We start from the raw sequence: 21418 nt of genomic DNA, 5'->3' as shown, positions 1-21418 counted from the left end.
AAGGACCAACCGAATCTCCTCGGCAAAAATAGACGATATACAAGCTCACAACAGGTCACGTGATGGGGGCGTTGTGTATGGGATTAGTGAATTAATTCCATAGTTGTGAGCCTGTATAGGTCTGCTAGTTTTTTTGCTGGATGTTCCCCCCCAGAATAGGAATGTTTGGGTTCAAGTGGTTAAATGTAGTTGTTTTCAATCTGGAAACTACCATTCATAAATGTGTGGTTCTATAAAGTAACGATGTAATTCAGGGGTGCCTCGAATGAAAACGTTATTTAGAGGGGTTATTACCTGAGACAAAAAAAAAAAAAAAAATACGTTTGAGAACCACTGATCTAGCAGCATACACCTATCTACTTCAGCTTGCGATATACAGGATGGATCTTCCTTTGGCCAATCACAGTGTTGAGGTTGAGAAGGTGTCACATACATAGGGTATGGGCACATCTGAGATTCCATGCGCGGCCAAAGGAAGCTGACTCCCGGCGTCTTTTCCGGGTTTTTAAGACAGCTGGTGGATGGAAAAGAAGCTCCACCCGCGTCGGCCAGATTCCCGGAAAAGCTTGCCCCAGCGGCAACCTGCCGCGTGGGTGGAGCTTCTTTTCCATCCACCAGCTGTCTAAAAAAAGAGGAAACGACGCAAAACACAGCTTCTTCTGTCCGCGCATGGAATCTAAAGTGTGCCCAGGCAAATAGCCGGATGATCAGAGATCTCTGCCCGGTGATCTAGATTTAGTGGATGGGCCAAAAACTGGAAATCATTCAAAATTAACAAAGAAAGAAAAAATAACGTCTTCTTCACAGAAACAATGCAAAGACTTTGACGCAGTCCTTCATAATAATATGGGATGGTATTTCAGGATTGGTTTTCAAAGCAGTGGGCGTATTCGGCTTGTCCACCGCAGGTTCTCCAGTCGTTTAAGACCATTCAATGAATTTAGATCCACAAACGTATCAGTAGGTGGAGATCACTGATTCATCTGGCTATATAGCCAGAGCCTCCCACCTTGCATTGAAACACTGAAAGACTGCCTGCCAAGTAAGGTTCATGAACACACACACACACACACACACACACACACACACACACTGCAGCCGTGATATCTTTCAGGGAACCATACAATGTCAAACATCCTCTTTTCTTGTGTCTATCACTATTTTCTGTTGTTTTAATTGTAAAGTAATTTCATTATACAAAATGTTACCCCAGAGGACATAGAACTTTTATACCGTTCTCTATGAAATATAGCTAATAAGGTGTTACGTAATGTCAAGTAAAACATCCGTCAGAAACGTCAGGAGAGTATATATGCCTTAATAATCATACATCAGTCCTACACATGCTTTAACCCATTCTGCCCTTAGATCAGATTCATACGAGGTTTCCGCTGGACACACACTGGTCTGATTAACCCATTCTGACCTGAGATCAGATTCTAGAAATGTCAGTCGCTCTTCGATTTTTCAAAAATAGCAGACCTACAAGCTCGTATCGCGCCACTCGGTGGCGCGATATGAGCTTGTAGATCTGCTATTTTTCAATAGCTAAAGCATAACATGATGCTGACACCAAAATGGGTGCCCATTCAGAATGGGTTAATTCAACGTTGGAGTTACTTCTGGTGGCGTAGAGGTGAAACAATCGCCTACCACAGCATGGACCCATGGGTTAAATTCCCAGCAATTCCGGTTTGGCCAGAAATAATAGCATGAAACTCTGCACACGCTTTCCCAGTGAAAGGCCTGTGTGGAGGCACATGGAAGTCAACTCAACACACTCCAGTCCCCAGGTCAGTATTTGGGGGGTTAATTGGCAGCAACAGGGACGGCCGTGCACACACACATGGAGGGAACTGAATAGCGGGTATGTGCATGCATAAAGCGAGTGGCAAGTCGAGTGGAAAAGGGAGCGGCAAAGTGAGTTTAACGACGTTTAATGGAATCAAGTATAGGACTTTTCTGTTTGGATGTATAATGGGCTGTCAAGGCCAGGAAGTAGTTTTTGCCACTCAGTATAGGGCGTTCCCGTATGATGATGTCACGCGCATACACTCTATATCTCGCCGAAACCAATAATCCACCTGCTAAACTTATTCTAAGAAAAGAATGGATTAAAAGTAGGATTTTCATTTACATGCTTTACCCTCAGTTTGTGTGTTACCGTCACACAGTATTATTATGCACCATATTCAAGCTCCAATTCACCATTTTGTCATTTAAATTTAAACTCATTCTCTCCTGAACCTGGACATTAAACGCTGGCAGGGAATATATTTTAGAATATTTTGAGTTGTCTATGAGTGTCAGTGTCTGTCTGTTCAAGGGCAACTTTGACGATTTTCAACATGAGCCAAAGGATGACTTGTGTGATCTTGGGTAAATACGAGTAGCTACGGTAAGCTACCAATAAAAGTGAAGCCTTATTTTTAATTGCAGATTAATTTGGAACATGTTTGCATAAAACGACATTGCAGTGTGCTTTGAAAAGGACTTTGAAATAAATATCACCCGTGCCCAATAATTGTCATTATTTTCACTTACTGCTTACTATATTTATTTTTAAAATGTATTAGAGGATAAGCCTTTTGTGATGAATCATCTTGTTTTCAAGGGTATCCTCCTCGCGGACAACACACAAACAACTAGAAATGCACTCTGTTGAGCTGACAACTTGCGCTTTGCACACAAGAAGGCCATGAATGGCCAATGGCGCGAGCAGAGCGCGCAACTTACTGTCCGCCCGAAAGACGTTTCCGGTAATAATGAATTGCATAATAATATATAATATATATATATAATAATATATATATATATATAATAATGAGCGCTTTTCCAAGTGCTCAAAGCGCTTTACAATGGTTCATTCATTCATACATTGGGAGGTGAAGCGGCGAACAGTCGACGCCACTTCCCACATTCACACACAATGGTGGCGAGCTCACACCGACCAACTCATTGGAGGCAGTGTAGGGTTCAGTGTCTTGCCCAAGGACACTTCGACATGTAGACAGGAGGAGCCGGGATTCGAACCGCCGAACCCATGGGATCATCTATGCTCTACCTCCTGAGCCACAGCCCCCCGGCTTAGACTCTTTTTTTTACCTAGTAGGCCTACAGGGGCCATGCAGTTACAATTTGGTGCTCTTTTAGAGCTGTTTTGAGGAGGGTAAGGACTAGGAGGAGTCACACAATTGTATTAGTGTAGGGCAGGCTGTAGGGCATTCCACATTCTGCAGTGGTGGCATAGCATTAGAACAAATTTGAGATTTTGTGCCGAAACTGGGTTCAGTGAGATCAGTGGAGCTCCTTCTGCATGGCGTGTGTGTGTCTTTTATGCTATTGAAGTAGTGATACATGTGTATCCCTGCTTTTCCCTGTATCTTGAAGACCAGGCCCATTGCAAGTTGTCCTCCGATCTCTACCCTGAGCCAATAGAGCGTTGCAGTCCCGCCCCCTACCATGGCCCAGGAAATGATTCTCCGTTCATTTTCCTCATAGACATTTCAGAAAGCATTTATTTAAAGACGTTTACGCCGCGGGACAAAGCCAACTGTTGTCGTGACAAATCATGACAACAAAACACAATCTTTCGGGCCAAACAAAGAATTAGAAAAAAAGTAGAAAAAAACGGCAGGTTACAACACTCTTTTTGTTGTTTTTCTTCTATGTAATTATTAGTTTTGTCCAAAATATTGTGTGTGTGGTCATGATTTGTCACGACTCGAGTTGGCTTCGTACGACGCTTAAAAGGTCTTTAAATAAATACTTTTTGAAATGTCTATGGGGAAAATGCATTGTGATTCATTTCCTGGGCCAGGCATCGTCCTGAAAGGGGGCGGGACTGCGACGCTCTATACACAGTACACACGGATGTAAGGCCTAGTTTGACCAGTTTGTTTTGAGAGGTCTGCAGTTTTGTTTTTAATGTCTTTGAGGTACTAAAGTACCTATATACCACAAAGTGCATGCATGGTCAAAATGACATTGGGTCAGTGCTCCTTTGACCGTAAGTTCGACATCCCATTACTCCGACACTGAGACTTTTCAGAAAACTGTCAGGATGTAGAAGACATTTTTAGAATCTGATCTCAGGTCAGGGTTTGGGATAGTGTTAGTAATCAGTCGGACTAACGGGAGGTCGGAAAACAATAACATGCCGTACTCAGTGTATTCCTACTGACCACTGAGGAGATCCTGAATAGAAAACTTGATCTTTGATTGACTTTTCTGATTGCTTTTGTTGCCATTTTTTTCACTTGAGACGTTATTGCTCTCTTAAACATAAATTAATGCAGAATTTGCTGTTATAGTGAAACTTCCTTATTTTAGCATTCTACTTACTAGGTAAGTGCATTGAAGAAAATTTATTTTTTCTATTGCATATTTCCATTCATTATTTGAAAGTGCCCAGTGCAAGAAGGTGTCTGTGTTGGCTGGTGTGTATTTTTTAAGTGATTTTTGATTGACTGATTGATTGATTGATTGATTGATTGATTGATTGATTGATTGAAAATTGTATTAACAGTTTGTTGAATGGTTACAGTTCAACTAATTCAATACAAAATCTGCTAAAAGGATAAAACCAGAAAAAGCACTAAGACTTGTACATAAAGGGTCCTCCATTTTCAATTCATCAGAACATTTAAAGACATTTAAAAACGGACAAATTGTAGTTCACTTATCAGAATAAAACGGTAGGCCTAAACATTTTCTTGTCTTGTTTTAATCATTGATATAATTAGGCTAATGATAAACAGACACCGTTTCTGTCCCTAGTCTGGAGTATGGGTGCACTGTGATATGACTAAATTTAGTAATTTTAGAGTTCAATGTTAAAAGCTAAAATTCCATATACATGTAGCCGGATGGAATTGAGCCTTTGGGGCCACCGTAGCTCTGGTCCATAGTTCGTTTTCGTTTCTCAGGAAATGATACTTATTACTGACGCAGTTTAAACCATCAGCTGCTCAGACTGAGGAAGATGGGTCTACGTGAGTACAACGGCTGCAATTATACCTGACCTTATTTAGATCGAATCGAATGTGTCTTTATATAACATATAATTTTGATAGACCATTGTTGTTTTTGTCTAGCTTAGTTTTACCTAGCCCCGAATGGCTCTTGTTGTTTCATACAGTATATACAGTATTTCACATACGAAGTATAATTAAATGATCACAGGCATTCTAGGTCTAAGTTTGACCTAGCCCCTTTCGGGACCCTACGTAAAACTTTTTTGATATTTTGTTGAGTTTCACGTTGGGTCCCTGCTCGCTACTGTATTTTCGTATGGAAATTCCTAAATGCGGATGTGGAGATTCTCTCTATAATAGGCCCCGCGGCATGTGACGCCATTATTTTCCTTGAGTTATTCTGAATTCGGTAACTTTAAGTAGCTATACATCCCGGTGCGAATATCTCCTGTGGCGCGGAAGCCGTTAAGTATTTTTAATCTTTGTTTGACCGATTTGGTCGCTTTATTTCTTCTTGTTTGTTTACCGTTTATTGTACCGCCTCCCGGTGTGCGGTTGGCTTGTGAGGCTACGTCCCTGCCTCTGATCTGCTGTGTCATAGCTATAGCGCCACTAGCTAGCCAGATAGGCGGTACAATGAGGTGTCAATAAACAAGAAGAATCCAAGCTTCCAAATCGGGCAAACATATATTAAAAATACTTAACGGCTTCCGCGCCACAGGAGATATTCGCAAAGGTATGTATGTGTACTTATACTTTACATATTCAGAAAGCCTCATACTGAAGAATATCGTCAAACAGCGCGGGGAGGCGTTTTAACATGTAAACAGGGCCAGTAAATGTTTTAATCAGGTGGCATGGACGACGAGGAACAGGACCCAATGCACTGGGTCGAACAAATGTCAGAAACTTCAGTAGCATTTGGGTTCTGCTTGGAGGGCTAAGTTTGACCATAGTCCATTACCGCAGTCCACCACATAATATTGTACTGCTATTTCAGTCATCCTTCTACTGCATTTGTATTATCTTTGTTCATCATCCTGTATTTATTATGTGTATTCATTTCAGCTGTATAGTTAGCAGCATAGCCTATAGGCCTATATCCACACCTTTAAAGGTATATTCAGTGATTTCACTTAATTCAAATATCACTTATTTTTTTGTTTTGTTGTGATAATCCTCCCTACTATAGAGTGTGCTGGCCATATAAGGAGTTCCTCCCTGTCCCCAGTTAACCCCTGGGGGTCAAAAAACCTTAGGTTTCGTTTTTGACTCTCTATCCTGATTGGACGAAAGGCTGGGTCCCACAGCCAAAAACGAAACCTAAGGTTTTTTGAGTGAAATCACTGAATATACCTTTAATACCTAATATAGTTATTAGATCGAAAAGACTTGACAGGATGTTGTGGATGAAGTTTCACGTTCCAGTTTATGTAAGGGGAAAAAAGCGTAACAGGAAAAAGGCAATATGAACGTATTTTAGGTATCATTGGTCTTAAGAGGTTTCTTTCGGCTGGTCTGCTAGTATAGCTCGTATCTCGTATGGTGTAACAAGTACAACAAAAGAAAGAGCGGCTCCTTAACCGGATATGCGGCGCTAGTATCAAATGCATTATGGGAAATGCAGTTCCAGCAAAACCCCGTAAATGAATATAGCAACAGAAAACAGCTGTTCTAAATCAATTCAATCCTTTTAACTCCCAACTGGTTCTTTTTAAACTGTAAATAATAATACTATTTGTAAACGGCTTTTTAAACATTATGAAATGAAATGTGAAATATAAATAACTATATTCCAATAGAGTGGGTTGGGATGGGTTTTTTTTTGGACTGGATGGCTTCCAGCTCTCTCCTCCTCATCTTCTCCCCCACAACCACTTTCAGATTCTCCACTCCAGATAATACTTCCCACTACAAAGCTATAGCCTTCTTCACCTGCTTGCCGCTAAACTTGTCATTACTTTTATTTTATCATGCATATGATCATGTATAACGTTTTTTTCTCTCTCTTACTTTCTAGTCACAGGATTAGCTGTTGCGGTTGGTGCGGTTGGTAAGATTTTTTAATTTAGGTTTATCGCATTTTGATATGGACATATCTTAAAATATCAAACATATTGAACAATGTTATCCTCAATTTCTGCATTATTTATAGCCCAATGCATGCTTTGCTTATTCCAGTAGCCTCTACCCAAACATTACAAAATGTAATTCTGTTTTCTATTCATTTTAAGGTGGCGTTTTCTTGGCCCCTGTTGTACTGGGGGCTTTTGGTTTCGGTGGAGTTGGAATAGCGGCGGGATCCACTGCTGCATCTATGATGTCAGCAGCTGCCATCGCAAATGGAGGAGGAGTGGCCGCAGGCTCTACAGTCGCAGTTCTAACGTCAACAGGTTATTCTTTTTTTTAATGTTATTTAATTTATCCTTACCTTACAACAAATCAGGCTGAAAAGTTAAAACGGATCAAAGAGTTACATACATACTGTAAACTTTAATATAAGTTTAAATTCATCAAGAGTTCAAGTTAGGACACAAAGTCCAGTGACCTTCTGATTTATATAGATTTCTGAAAATATTTATCAAAATTGTTTTAAGCCCGGAACCGAGCTATCTAGGCCGGGTCCTCATTTGTGAATCATGAACATAAAACATTGTATTCGCAGTTCTAACGTCAACAGGTGATTATCTTTTGTTAATTTAACCATATACCTTACAACAAAACATTTAATTACGTGTCAATATGTTTTGAGACAGAATCAAACGCTTTATTGTCAAAATATCTTGAGTCGGAATGTCATTGCATCGGCAGAATCAGAATCGCAAACCAGGACCGATATGTTCATCTGTTGAGAATATACTAACAAAGCGGTATGTGACTGCCTACCTAGATATGTCCCTAGCCGCCCCCTCAGGTCCTCCAATGCTGGCCTACTTGAAGTGCCTAAAAAGAAGTGCACAAAAAAGTATGGTGAGGCAGCTTTTTGCTTCTATGGCCCAACAGCCTGGAATAAACTTCCATTCGAGCTCAGACACGCACCCTCTGTAGACATTTTTAAATCTCAACTCAAGACTCACCTCTTCACCCTTGCTTTTAGTTGAGTTTTATTTTTTTTATGTGTTTTTATTTATTTTATGTTCTTATATTCAGTTTTGTTCTCTGCTATTGTTTTATCATTTTAACTACTTGTGTTTTATTGTATTTTATTTTTGTCCTGCCCTGTGAAGCACTCTGAGCTGCATTTATGTATGAAAAGTGCTATACAAATAAAGTTTATTATTATTATTATGTCATGTTTTCCTATAGGTATGGCTGGTCTGGGTGCAGCAGGGACTGCAGCTGCCGCCAGCGCTGGAGGAACTGTGGCTGGGTTGATTGCAGGGGCGGGGCGACTGTGGCTCAAGAGGTAGAGCAGCAATCGTTATCTGAGAGGCAACATGGTGAACCTGGCCATGAAGCAACGATCCCTCCACAAAGGAACATTCAAGGATAGTATACTCTCGTATACTTAATATATGGGATGTAAGTTAACAATAAAACAAATGTTTGAATCTGGAATCTGAATTTTCATTTCATTTACTATTTGGTTTTCGCTATTAACCCATTCTGACCGGGCACCCATTTTGGTGTTGGCATCATGTTATGCTTTAGCTATTGAAAAATAGCAGATCTACAAGCTCATATCGCGCCACCGAGTGGCGCGATACGAGCTTGTAGGTCTGCTATTTTTGAAAAATCTAAAAAAAAACGACTGACATTTTTTTAATCTGATCTCGGGTCAGAATGGGTTCATCAGACCAGTGTCCCAGTGGAAAACCTCGTATGAATCTGATCTCAGGTCAGAATGGGTTAAAAGTCAACTTCCATGATGAGGAGTGTTCATGTACTGAGTCGACTATATGTTCAGTATGCCAGGGATAGGCGACCTAAGGCACGGGTGCCAACATTGGCACACGTGTACGTTTTTTCTTGTAGGCCTAAAGTTTAGCCTGCTAAATTAAGGCCACTCACATCTACAAATTACATCCTGCTTCCTGCACATAATTGTACACAGAAAAATAAGGCCCGGCCACAGGAAACCGAAGAATCATCGCTGTGGGGACCAACAACACTTTGAAGACCCCCCCCACCAAGGAGCCTGGCTCTTTAGTTGTACTTTTAAATTAATAACCTCACCAGTCACCACCCATTTGATTAGTGGAAAGTGAAGACGATGCTGAGGACAGAGCCCAACGCTCACAAAAGGCTTACAAGCTGGCCCTGATTCGTGAAGGGGGGGGACAGTCAAAGTACACAGTAACATATTCAGTGTTCATTTAACTCTAAGAGAAATAACATTTGTATATTGTTGGCGACCCAGGGGAGAATAGGCAAGATTCACAATACAATAAGAGGCTCAGAGTCAGATTCAACATAAACTTTAAAGTGTCTTTTATTAAATTGTTAGGGAAAGGGGAAAACGGGGCAAAACGTCAACATAGGGTTCCTCCTGGCAGGGGCTTGGGCTTCTATTCACATGCAGTCCTGTGGGCAGAGCAGAGAGAGAGAGAGAGAGCTAGTGACTACTTTATTCAGTTGGGGGAGAGTGCTGTAGGCTCTCCCTGGTGGAGTTCAGTTGGCCTAGGAGGGAGGGAGAGAGAACGAGACCAGGTGAGCCACAATTGGGGGGGGGGGGGGGGGGGGGATTCAGATTTAACAGGGGCCAGTGATGACCACGGATATATGCTCTAAACGTATTTTTCATTTCCCTACGTCTTTTTTTTTTTTTTTTTTAACTTTATTTAGATTTTTATTGATGAATAAATGAAAAAACATACGTGTACATTTTGTTGTATCCGACATGTAAATATCCCCCCCCTCCCCCCCAATCAAGGTCAGAACAAGACAAATAAAACAAAGACAGACAGTACAAGACAGTAAAAGTAATTAGTAAAGTAGGTTTGAAAGTACTAATGAACATAGTAAGAAGATAAATAATAATAAAATAAAAATAAACAGCATTTTCCATCAGGGTATGGTATCTAGGTTACATACATTGTATCCATCTTTCAGTTTAGATAGTAAATTGCTCTATATCCAACTGTCTACTTAACTGAGGGCCTCTAACCAGAGGTCGCCCAATGTCAGGTTCGGTGTGAGGTAATTTCCCTACGTCTTTAATCATTTTCCTTTCTTCCTGTATGTACTATCAGTGCCAATGCGTGCGTGCAAGAGAATGGGTTTTTGGATATTTTAGATTGAGGTTACAAATTGAGTTGGCTGCCACTTCAACCAACAGAGGGCACTGAAAGACCATTAATGTGGGGCCACATTAACCAGAGAGGCTGTGTGGGTCCACTGCTCTACATTCAGGGGTCGGCAACCCTTTTAACATGAAGTGCCATGTTTTTAAGCAGTGCAAACCACTTCCTTAAGTGACTATGTGTGGGTAGCTTGGGTAGCTAGCTGGCTGGCTGGCTGGCTGGCTGGGTATGTGTGGGTATCACATTATTAACTGTATATATGGTGATTTCAGGTGTGCCAGTACAGTACAGTGACAGTACAGTACAGTAGAGCGTACAGTAGAGGGACCCCCACACGTTGACCGTCATTTCTCAACCGTTCCGGACGCGGGGCGGCTCGCCGGAATCGGACCGGCACCCTGGGTGCGTTCCTGTGGGTCTGGACCCCCCCCCCCCTGGGGACCCCCACACGGAGTTGCACCACTTACTTCACACGGGTGTGATTTTTTTATTTTCTTGGTTGTCTGCGTGCCAAACAAATTGTAAGTTTAGTTACACGAAACCACATCAACATAATACATCTCCAACAGATTCCGATTGTCCAAATTCAGCATATAAACAACCTTTGTTTATTTTTTATTTTTTTTCATAGTTTCTTTCACACCCCAAAGGTTAGCAGCACTATCCCTCTCTCTGTTTCTGGCACCCCCTACTGGTACTAATAAGCCATACACTCGTGCTCAGATACACACGCATACGCACAGACACGCATACGCACGGACATTGCTGGTTGTAGGAGTGGTTGCACCACTCAGAAATAGAAAATGTTGCCTTATAGGTTGGTGACCATTTGGATGGTGGCCCCGAAGGTCGCCGTCTCGGGCGCCCTAGCTAAATCATTAGAGTGTTACAACCTGGCCTATAGGGGTCACCAGGTGTAACACAAAAATGGACTCCCTCCTACCTAGTCCCAAAATACACCGGCGGCCGTGGCTCAGGGGAAGAGTGGCTAGATGGCAAACCGCAAGGTTGCCAGTTCAAACCCGGGCTCCCCCAGAGTTAGTGTCGAAGTGTCCTTGAGCAAGACACTGAACCCCTAATTGGCAATTGCTCCTGATGTGCTGGTTGGTGCCTTGCATGGTTTCTGCCGCCATTGGTGTATGAATGTGTGTGACTGTGTGTGAATGGGTGAATGTAATTAATCTATGTAAAGGCGCTATATAAATGCACCATTTACAGTCAGCCAACACCAGTTGAAAAGCCAAAGTACATTGATTTATTTTACAAGTTACACAGTTAAATAAAATGCAGGGGTGGGCACCCTATGCTTACCTTGTCCAAACACACAACAAACACAGGTCTCTTACCTAACAGCAACTAAAGAAACACATGATGAATACAAAAGAAAGGACACCCACCTGGCCACCTCCTACATTACCTGTAACCCCTGTTAACAGTGAAACCTCTAAAATACTGCGGCCTGGGCTACATTTTGTGCAAAATGTGGCGCTTTTAGACGAATTAGCGTGAAATATCCCCCTAAGCTCCTCCACTATAACGGAGACTCTCCAGTGATTAATTCTGTCGAGAACCACTTTGTCCTTTTCATGATTACAACATCCTATTTGGCTCCAACAAAAGGAATGTCATACATAAATTCCCAATGCAACACAATCTTATCGCAACGTGCCATGGAAACCATCTTTCTGGGCTCTCTCTCTCTCTCTCTCTCTCTCTCTCAGAGCCACAAGAGCTTATAGGTAAACGTTGTTGGGGCTGTTGAACAATTAAATAATATGCTATAAAGCAGTGATTCCCAAAGTGGGGTCCGTGGACCCCCAGCAGGGGTCCTTGAGGGAGTTCCAGGGGGTCCCCCAGCTAAATGAGTTTGTAACCAAATGGGCCCTTATGGGTCAGAGTGTACAAATGGAACCAAATGAACCCTACCGGGTCCATTTGTTTCCATTTGTACACTCTCAGAGTTAAATTGACATTGATTTTACAATAAAGTGAGGGTCCCAGAGATAGAAATGCTATTAAATGGGGTCCGTAGACCAAACTGGGGGTTGACAATCACTGCTAGAGCCGTGATTATGGCTTATGGGGATTATGGCTTATGGGGATCCCTGGCATATGTTTTCAAATGGGGGTCCGCGGGCTGAATGAGTGTCAATTCGGGGGTCCTTGGTCAACCGGGTTGAGCAAGCTCTTTATGGTAAATGGTGCATTTATATAGCGCCTTTATCCAAGGCGCTTTACATAAATGATGCAGTACATATTTACATTCACTCGTTCACACACACATTCATACACCGATGGCAGCAGAAACCATGCTAGGCACCAACCAGCACATCAGGAGCAAATAGGGGTTCAGTGTCTTGTTCTTTTTTTTTTTTAAGATATTTTTTTTGCGGCTTACGCCTTTTTATTAGTTTTTGAAGGGACAGACAGTAGGCTGACAGGAAACGGGAGAGAGATGGGGGAAGACATGCAGTAAAGGCCGTGTCGGGCTCGGGAGACGAACCCGCGGCACACTGCGACTGTATTACCAGTCGGGTGCCCAGACGGTTACGCCACCGCCTGGGCCCAGTGTCTTGTTCAAGGACACTTTGACACTAACTCTGGGGGAGCCCGGGTTCGAACTGATATAACCTTGCGGTTGCCATCCAGCCACTCCTACCCCTGAGCCACTGCCGCAGGGTTGAGTCAACCCTCATTCTCAAAATCTGAATATTTCAACCCCCGGCAGCATAGATATTGCACGGACTGTGTGATGATTTGATGGACTGTGATGATACACAAAGTACTATAAAAAAGAAACAAAGTCATGAGCTGTCGCTCATTTTGAGTTGGATGATAATACATTGAATGTTCTGAGATAAGGGCCAAGGACGACAGTCAATTTAAATGCATAAAAGATGCCTTCTATTACAATTTACAATTTAGGCATTTAGCAGACGCTCTTAATCCAGAGCGACTTACATTTAAGCAAGAACAAAAGCATGGGAATACATAAAAGCATTTATCATGAAACATGCGTAAGCTAAGAAAGTAACAGTGGAATATCTATATAATGAAACTATACACTATACATATAAACTATACATATTTACTACTATGCTATACATGTACTATGGCGTGCTGTGACTATATACAATACAATTATAGTGCTGTCTACATAACATGCTATAAATCTGTGTCAAATGGTATCTAAGCCAACAGAAATGCTATCTAAGGGGTTAGGGTAAGTGCTATGGGCCATGATGGAGTCTGAAAAGGTGGGTTTTCAGGCTACGTGTTGCATTGGGAATTTATGTATGACATTCCTTTTGTTGGAGCCAAATAGGATGTTGTAATCATGAAAGGCTAACTCATCATTCCCTCAGTTTCCCCTCAAAATATCCTTAATTAACGTTGTCAGCAAGACATGCAGTACAAATAGAAAACTCCTCACTTTTCTCTCCATGTTTGTAGATTAATCATAATCTGTCATAATATAAACACTGCTGGTTTTACATTCAATCCTGAGTGTTATTTCACTTCCCAGTTCCTGTTTGACAGGGATTTAGCACTTGAAATTACAAAATTAACAGGTTTTTCTTAACTACTTCTTGGACCACACATTGCAGTGCAATAATCTACATCAAATTCAACTGTGTGATTGGTTCCATCTGAGATAATGGGTCTATAATCGAGAGATTCTGTAGGTGTGGCAACTGGCGGCCCGGGGGCCACATGCGGCCCTCACCATCACTTAATGCGGCCTGCAGGTTAATATCCGAACATTGATTGATTTCAGCTAATTGCTACTAGTATTCAAATGTTATTGTCTTTTTTATGTCCAATGTATTTGTATTTAATTCATAAAGTTAACAGTTTCCGTGCCTTGAATGGATTACTCCAGGTTAATGTCGCTGCCGTATCGGACATACCCGCCTTTTGTTTTATGTGTTTAATCCGCCGTAATGTAATGAATCAAAAGAAAATCCGTCTTCGTAGCGGAGTATGAGACTGGATGCCTTCGCTGAGATGACAAAACCGGAAATCGTCACATGCTGTGGGCTGCTAGGGCTTCTGGGAAATTGAGGCCAATGGAAATGCATTGGGTGCAACGCCTCATTGAAACCAATCTTGTGTGCGTCTTCCGCGTGCACCAAGATGGTGGATGCTACACACAGATCATAACAAACCACGGGAGCTTTTTTTGATGGATTTTCGCGGATTAAAAGCCCAAATAATTCAGCGTATGCTCTAAAGGTAATACAACAATCTCGGCAGTGAAGGGGGGTTGATTAAAATGCGGGTTAATCGTAAAAAACAGTCAAACTGTTAACATAACTATAACTAAATGGATTTGAAATGAAATGAAAATGTAACTTTTCAGGATTCCAATTAAAGAATAGCAAAGAATTATTCAGGTTTTCAATTCAAATATAGCAAAAAATAGCTGATCTAACAAGCTCAAAACAAGTGTGTGTCGCAAGCAGTGCAACGCGTTTTGAGCTTGTAGATCTGCTACTTTTGCTATGACAGTAATATGCACTGTGGCCCCTCTGGAGTGAGTGTGGAATTATAGTGGCCCTCTCCATCGTCAAAGTTGCCCTAAGTCACTCCACTTTCTCTCCGTGTTTACGGACGGTATAGTAAATACCCTGATCAATCACCCTTCCTTTTGGAAACGGTTTCAGAGGGTGTTCATGTGAACCACTGCGTGTGCATGTGAATGAAATGAGAAAAGAAATGGCATCTACAACTGCTTCAAAAGATTAGAACTATGAATAATGAAAGCACATTTATATTATTTTGTCTTTCAAACAGTATAATCAACAGAGTCAAGACTCTGACTGAATTTGCCCTCCATGAGGCGGCTTAGAGTCCCTGAATATAAGAAAAACAGGCTAAAGAATTATTTTGTATACACCAGTCTGTTCTGCTTTTAAACCAAAAGAGGATATGTTCTATTGTTCTTGTTCCTGTCTGCTTCTGTAATTTGTGTCCTGGCTGTAATGTATCTTTATGTATTGTGTCTGTCTTGTCTGTATCTTGAACGGTGACGTCATGTGGACGCAAAACAAATTTCAGTGCAAGCTGACAATAACGTTGTATCGTATCGTGTTGTATCGTAAGTGCACATCAGTTTGTCCCTTACAGAATAACTCTGTTTTGCTTTGCTTTATACTGTAAAGGTAATTTATCCAAATGTTTGTCATGTACTGTAGCCCATACCTATAGCTCATAGGCCACAGCTGTGGATTTACGACATAGAAATCTCTCTGAACACTCTGGGAGGTACAAATACAACCAAATTGACCTGGACTGAAGGGTCGCTGGCGCCAAGTTGGAGGGTTCAAATGGATAGTGCGGTGAAGAGGGACAGTACATACCAGTGGCGTCAACTCCGGGGGTGCACAGGAGCAGAAGAACCCACTGGCAAAATAATAACACAACACAACGGCTCTTTTAAGAGCTAATAGCAGCCAGCCGCAGCGCAAATATGCGTGGCTGCACCCACTGCCGTTATAGGAACCTTCCGCCACTGGTACATACCTTCTAATCTAAGCACAATAGAGGGTGGAGAGGAGGTGGGTTCATTTGGTTACATTTGTGCCTCCCATAAATTCTGAGTACCAGAACCCATTAGCGGTTATGTAAATGCCATGATGTGACACCAGATGTTTTCGAACGTTGTCTTACTGAGAGAGACATTAACAGTGTGTGCTGATGACAGCTCAGAGAAGTTCATTATAGACGGATGTCATGGCCAGGGGGTTCTCATTGAGAAAGAACCCTTGTGCACAGTTGCACAATTTGTAGTAAACATAATCACTCGGGTAACCAGTCAGACGCTCTACATGTTGAGCATAGTTGATTTGACTTCAACCATAGTTTGAGTCCTGTGTAGAACACGGTTACCATTCGTCGCTAGTTTTAGAACCGTATAGCAAGGAGTTCCAAAGGTTTGGCCCCTTTACTGAGAAGGCAGACTGTCTGAATGAGTTGTTACAAAAAGTCCCATCATTAAACAACGTTAAGCGACGTTAAATTCACTTTGCCTCTCACTTTGCCGCTCTATTTGACACTCACTTTTTATGCATGCGCATATATATACCCTCTATTCTGGTGGGAATAGTCGCCGAAAATAGCTGATCTACAAGCTTACAACGTGCCACAACTTAACGCGTTGCGAGATCTTGTGGATCAACTATTTTTTTGGCAAGCAGATTTGGTGTAGATTGAGTGAGTATAAAAGTGCTATTACCTTTGATTTGTTATACTGTAAGTATGTTTCGATGTCTTCCGCAAACTTTGAATAGGCTGTTAAACATAGTATTTTTAATATTGTTGTATTGCTACTTTTAATCAAGTAGGGAAAAGAGTACTACTTCCACTACTGCTGGGGGGGGGGGGAACAAAGTGTCATTTTATGCAGCAATAGCAGTGAGAATGAAACACGGGAGTTCCAGATAAACACAGTCAAAGTCGTACGATTTGTCACACACACGTTACCGCAGTGAAATTTGTTCTCCGCATTTGACCCATCTCTTGGAGCGGTGAGCCGCAGCCCAAGGAGCGGTGAGCTGCAGCCGTGCCGCGCTCGGGAATCATTTTGATTAGTTGATTTGACCCCCCAATCAAACCCTTTTGATGCTGAGTGGTTCACCTTACGGGTTCATGTTATGCTCTCAAGAGTTAAAGATCTGCATTACTTAATAGATTTAGTGTAAGTCTACACAATTAGAGAAAGTCGAAGAATTGCCATTTTGATCAACGTTTGCCTTATCTCTCCTGGTAATGGTATACCAACCTAATATCGGCCTTGATATGAAAATGGTTGAAAACCACTGGACTAAACCATTAGGCATGTGCTCTTATCGCAGTGAACAGGTGGATACAAATATACACTTATAGGATTAGGGCTGGGTGGCTGGGCCGTATGGATAATGTATAATATTGTGATATGAGGCTATTACGGTAGGCCTATGCATGGGCAACTGGCGGCCCGGGGGCCACATGCGGCCCTCACCATCACTTAATGTGGCCCTCAGGTTAATATTAGGGGCGGCGGTGGCTCATGGGGTAGAGTGCCTGGATGGTAACCGTAAGGTTGCCAGTTCGAACCCGGGCTCCCCCAGAGTTACTGTCGAAGTGTCCTTGAGCAAGACACTGAACCCCTAATTGCTCCCGATGTGCTAGTTGGTGCCTTGCATGGTTTCCGCTGCCATCGGTGTATGAATGTGTGTGTGAATGGGTGAATGTAATGCACAATCTCTGTAAAGCGCCTTGGATAAAGGTGCTATATAAATGCACCATTTACAATTTATCAGAATACTGATATACTATTGATTTCAGCTGTTATTATTCCAAACCCGCTTTAATTAGGCTATAGTCTAAATGACTATATTAGTAGCTGAATTACTAGTATTTTAATTTTATTGTCTTTTTTATGTTCAATGCATTTGTATTCAAATTCATAAAGTTAACATAAGTATAAATGCATTTGAAATAAAAAATAATAATGTTACTTTTCAGGATTCCAATTCAAACAGCAAAAAAACCCGTCAGGATTTAAATTAAAATATAGCACAAATATAGCTGAACTAAGCTCAAAGCGTGTCGCAGTGCAACATGTTTTGAGCTTGTAGATCGGCTATTTTTGCTACGACAGTAATATGCAATGTGGCCCTCTGGAGTGAGTGTGGAATATTGGCCCTCTCCATCGTCAAAGTTGCCCCACCCCTGGCCTATATCATCTGATTGTTGGATATGGTGATATTGTGAATATCCTATGGCATAATTGTCGTCTTATCCTGGTTTTACGTTTAAACCGGCATTGGAACAAAGATCACTGGCACAATACTGACTGAGAGAGAGTATTTTTTTTTTACATTTGTAGGCTATGTAAATTACATCCTGAACATAATTCAACATTAATTCAAACTCTGAACTCTGGGAGGAGTGGGAGATAGATAGGTGGGTTATAGTGTTATAGGTTATATTCGTGGACAATTTAAATGTATGTTGACATGGATTAGCGCACCGCACTATCAATTATGGAATATAAAAACATGGCACTTTCAATTAAAAAAAGGTTGCAGACACCTGCCCTGCATTACAGTATAAGGGGTGTGTATTATGGCTGAACTCACCTGAGTGATGATGAATTGAAAATGGTGGGCCCTACAGGTACAGGCCCCTATACTGTAAACAAGTGTAATGCTTTATGGTGTCGTCCACTCACAGTTAACAGCTTTTTTGTATTGAGTTGTGCTTGAAATGTACTGTCATTCTGCAACCTGTTAATAAATAAATCAATCAATCAGTGACTGTTAATTCTAGCTGAATTATATTGCTTTGTTTAAGCCAGTCATTATACAGTCATTACTGATGGATATTTATAGCATATATATATATATATATAGGCCTATATATTCAGTATATATATATATATATATATATATATATATATATATATATATATATATATAGGCCTATATATTCAGTATTTAGTGAAAGAACCAAAACAATAGTAACCTTCTCAATAAATCCACGTGACATATTGAGGTATTAAAAGTAAACAAATAATAAATAAGTAAAAGAAAAAAAAGAAAAGGGTGGAAAAAAAGAAAATACTTCTCCCAGCCGGCAGAGCTGCTCAAATGATCGTGTCGTACTGAATGGAATGGACCAGGCAGCAGGCAGTAATACTAGTATAAGCACCGCCCGCCTGAGAGGACACACATACTAGCTCTGCTGCGGGCTCGCGTGATCCCCTCACTAAAAAAAAAAAACAACACGCACGCGTCAACGTTACATTATCCGGTTAATTTGCATAAATAACACCGCCCCAGAGGGGACGGACATGTTAATCCATCCATCGATCCAGAAGAGCCGTGTCTGTCTGTGTGCGGAGCCGAGGCGAGGGGGGAAACAAGTGGAAAAGTTTGGCGGCAGAGAGAGACGCAGACGGACGCTTGTCGGGGCTCCCTTGCGCCGCCGTTGTGGATTTAACGCCGCCGCCATGGACGCTTTAAAATCGGCTGGAAGGGCGATCATCCGGAGCCCCAGCATAGCCAAACAGTCGTGGGGTGTCGGCAGACATAAAAGTAAGTAAGAAGATCGATCGCTTGTTGTTGTCGTCATGATAGTAAATACATTATCCGTCGCGCGAAGACAGACAGGGCTGTCAGTGTCTGTTCGCTCGGTTGCGTGAAAAGAACTATATCCACATCACATCAAGCCAACCATTAGCGACGGTTGTAAGGCTGGCTTGGGGATAGTTATTTTTCGGCAAGCGACTACACTACACACACCACTGTCGTACTACAGAATATGACAAGACAAGGTGCCGCTGCGTGCGCGCGTCGCTGCTGACGATGGCTTTAGCAGATGAGATCAGCTCTGGGGCTGGACTGGTTACTTTATTGTTGCAAGTCGTGTTGTAGTGTCTGTCTGTCTGTCTGTCTGTCTGTCTGTCTGTCTGTCTGTCTGTCTGTCAACCTGACCATAGAGCTGTGTGTGGATACATCTGGATACATTGTATAGCTGCCTGTCAGAGTGGAAGCCATGCAGCGGTTGTTTGTAGTTTTGTCGATTGTTGTAGTTTTTGTGGGGTCGGTGCAGAATGTGTTCCGTTTTGCAGCCATGGGTGAACTTGGATCAGCGCAGTTTGTTTGGGTGTTGTTTGTTTATCATCCAAGATTCCAAGTTCCAACAGCAAAACACATTGGAGCTGCCTGCGCCACGCGCAGAGATCTACCACCACCAATGTGTTCAGAGAGTTCAGACAGAGATAAGATAGGATAGGCTATCCAGGGACAAATTGATGACTTCATACAAATTGTTATTATATTGTGCTATTTGTGGGGTCTGATTTCAAATGGATATCATATTCCAATCTCCCTCGGATCGGATCTCCAGCTTTGATACAGGGCAGGCAGTGTTCCGTCCGATTAAAAGTTTTGATGACGCGGTCTCCTCAAATTCTCCTCGTATTCGTACGTAGACGGTAGCCTACTGTATATGTACAGTATGCCACGTCACTGTTCTGATGCACGCAGAGATTATTTTGGGAAAGTGCACGGAGAGAAATCTAACTTATCTGGACTGGACTGGTGCTGCTGGAAAACATTAAAGTGTAAAAGAATGATGAATGCCCACAGAACCCGTCCATAATTATGCCAGCCTGATAACACGGTTCCATATCCCTAGCAACGAAGCTGTTGCTAGGCGATACATAATGGGTGGGGGGGAGATGATAGTGAGGAATACATAAATTATAATAATCGGGGTCTCTGTGGGTTCAACACACGGCTTTCTGCCCATATCAAACGGGACTTTTGTTCCTCCTCAGACATTTTTAACTCTCCTTTTTAAATATCCGTATTTGACAATTGGTCCTGGGCGTTATTATTTATTTACTATGGAGGACCTGCGTGCATTTATTTTCTTCGGCAGTCTGGCTGGGTGCACGCGAGGCGTGAAATGCACACTGTGCCAGCATGGCTTTGAACTAAAGCTGCTGCTGGTAGTAGCCTTCCTTCATGTTTTGGTTTCACAATAGGAGCTGCCTCCCCCTCCTCTCCTCTCCTCTCCTCTCTCTTTGTAAGACAATACAACTGTTGGCAGCAACATGATGCCACCGTCCGTGCCACACGTGCCATGAGCCACTGCAGCAGGCCAGGGGATCAATGCTTCTGCTCTGGCCTCGGTTGTGTTGTCCTCCAGTGGCGTGCACAGATAGACACTAGGGGGTGCTAGAGCACCCCTGCCCTTTTGGCAATTTTGCTCTTAAAAAAAAAACAACGTTTTATTCTTTTTCTTAATTTGTAATGTGTGGACCATGCAATGACATTGATCAAATCTTGATACAAAACGCTTCTATACTATATTATTTAGGCCCCCACAATCTAAAGCTATGTTTCTATGTCAGTGGTTCTTCGATTAAAAGAAAATAGCAGACCTACAAGCTCGTAGCGCGCCACCGAGCTTGTAGATCTGCTATTTTTCAATAGCTAAAGCACCAAAATGGGTTCCCGCCCCAAAATGTGCTGCACAAGGTGCCCTTTTTTTTCACTTGAGCACCTGCCCCTCTAAATGTCTGTGCACGCCACTGTTGTCCTCCAATGGTGGGGTGGTTCATGTAAACTCGTTTGTCACTATAAAAAAAGCCCATATAGACTCCCAATACATTCCGGTTCAGGCCTTTTGTCACTATTCGCC

The 21418-nt window shown here is 42.1% G+C and overlaps 1 protein-coding gene and 1 long non-coding RNA gene across 4 annotated transcripts in view; both read left to right on the top strand.

Annotated features, from left to right (window-relative positions):
- Window positions 1-7458: 7458 nt before the first annotated feature.
- Window positions 7459-8534, top strand: LOC310878173. The gene is made up of 3 exons (XR_014570871.1): window positions 7459-7656; window positions 8283-8346; window positions 8381-8534. It is a non-coding gene; the product is annotated as an uncharacterized lncRNA (long non-coding RNA).
- Window positions 8535-18963: 10429 nt separating this feature from the next.
- The window catches only part of ldlrap1b (low density lipoprotein receptor adaptor protein 1b), a 113743-nt gene continuing 111288 nt past the window's right edge, over window positions 18964-21418 (top strand). For 2 of the 3 annotated variants that reach the window (XR_014570867.1, XM_083792314.1), the window contains exon 1: window positions 18965-19302. Coding sequence is in view for 2 of the 3 variants with exons in the window: in XM_083792314.1 (XP_083648440.1) it covers window positions 19059-19302 (244 nt within the window). In the remaining variant the exon portion in view is untranslated. Of the gene's footprint in view, window positions 19303-21418 lie in introns of all 3 variants that reach the window. The other variant, XM_083792315.1, reaches the window with a different exon arrangement.

The sequence above is a fragment of the Protomyctophum parallelum genome (assembly GCF_964188405.1).
Source record: "Protomyctophum parallelum genome assembly, chromosome: 20".
NCBI lineage: Eukaryota > Metazoa > Chordata > Actinopteri > Myctophiformes > Myctophidae > Protomyctophum > Protomyctophum parallelum.
This window is presented reverse-complemented; position numbering and strand designations above follow the sequence as displayed.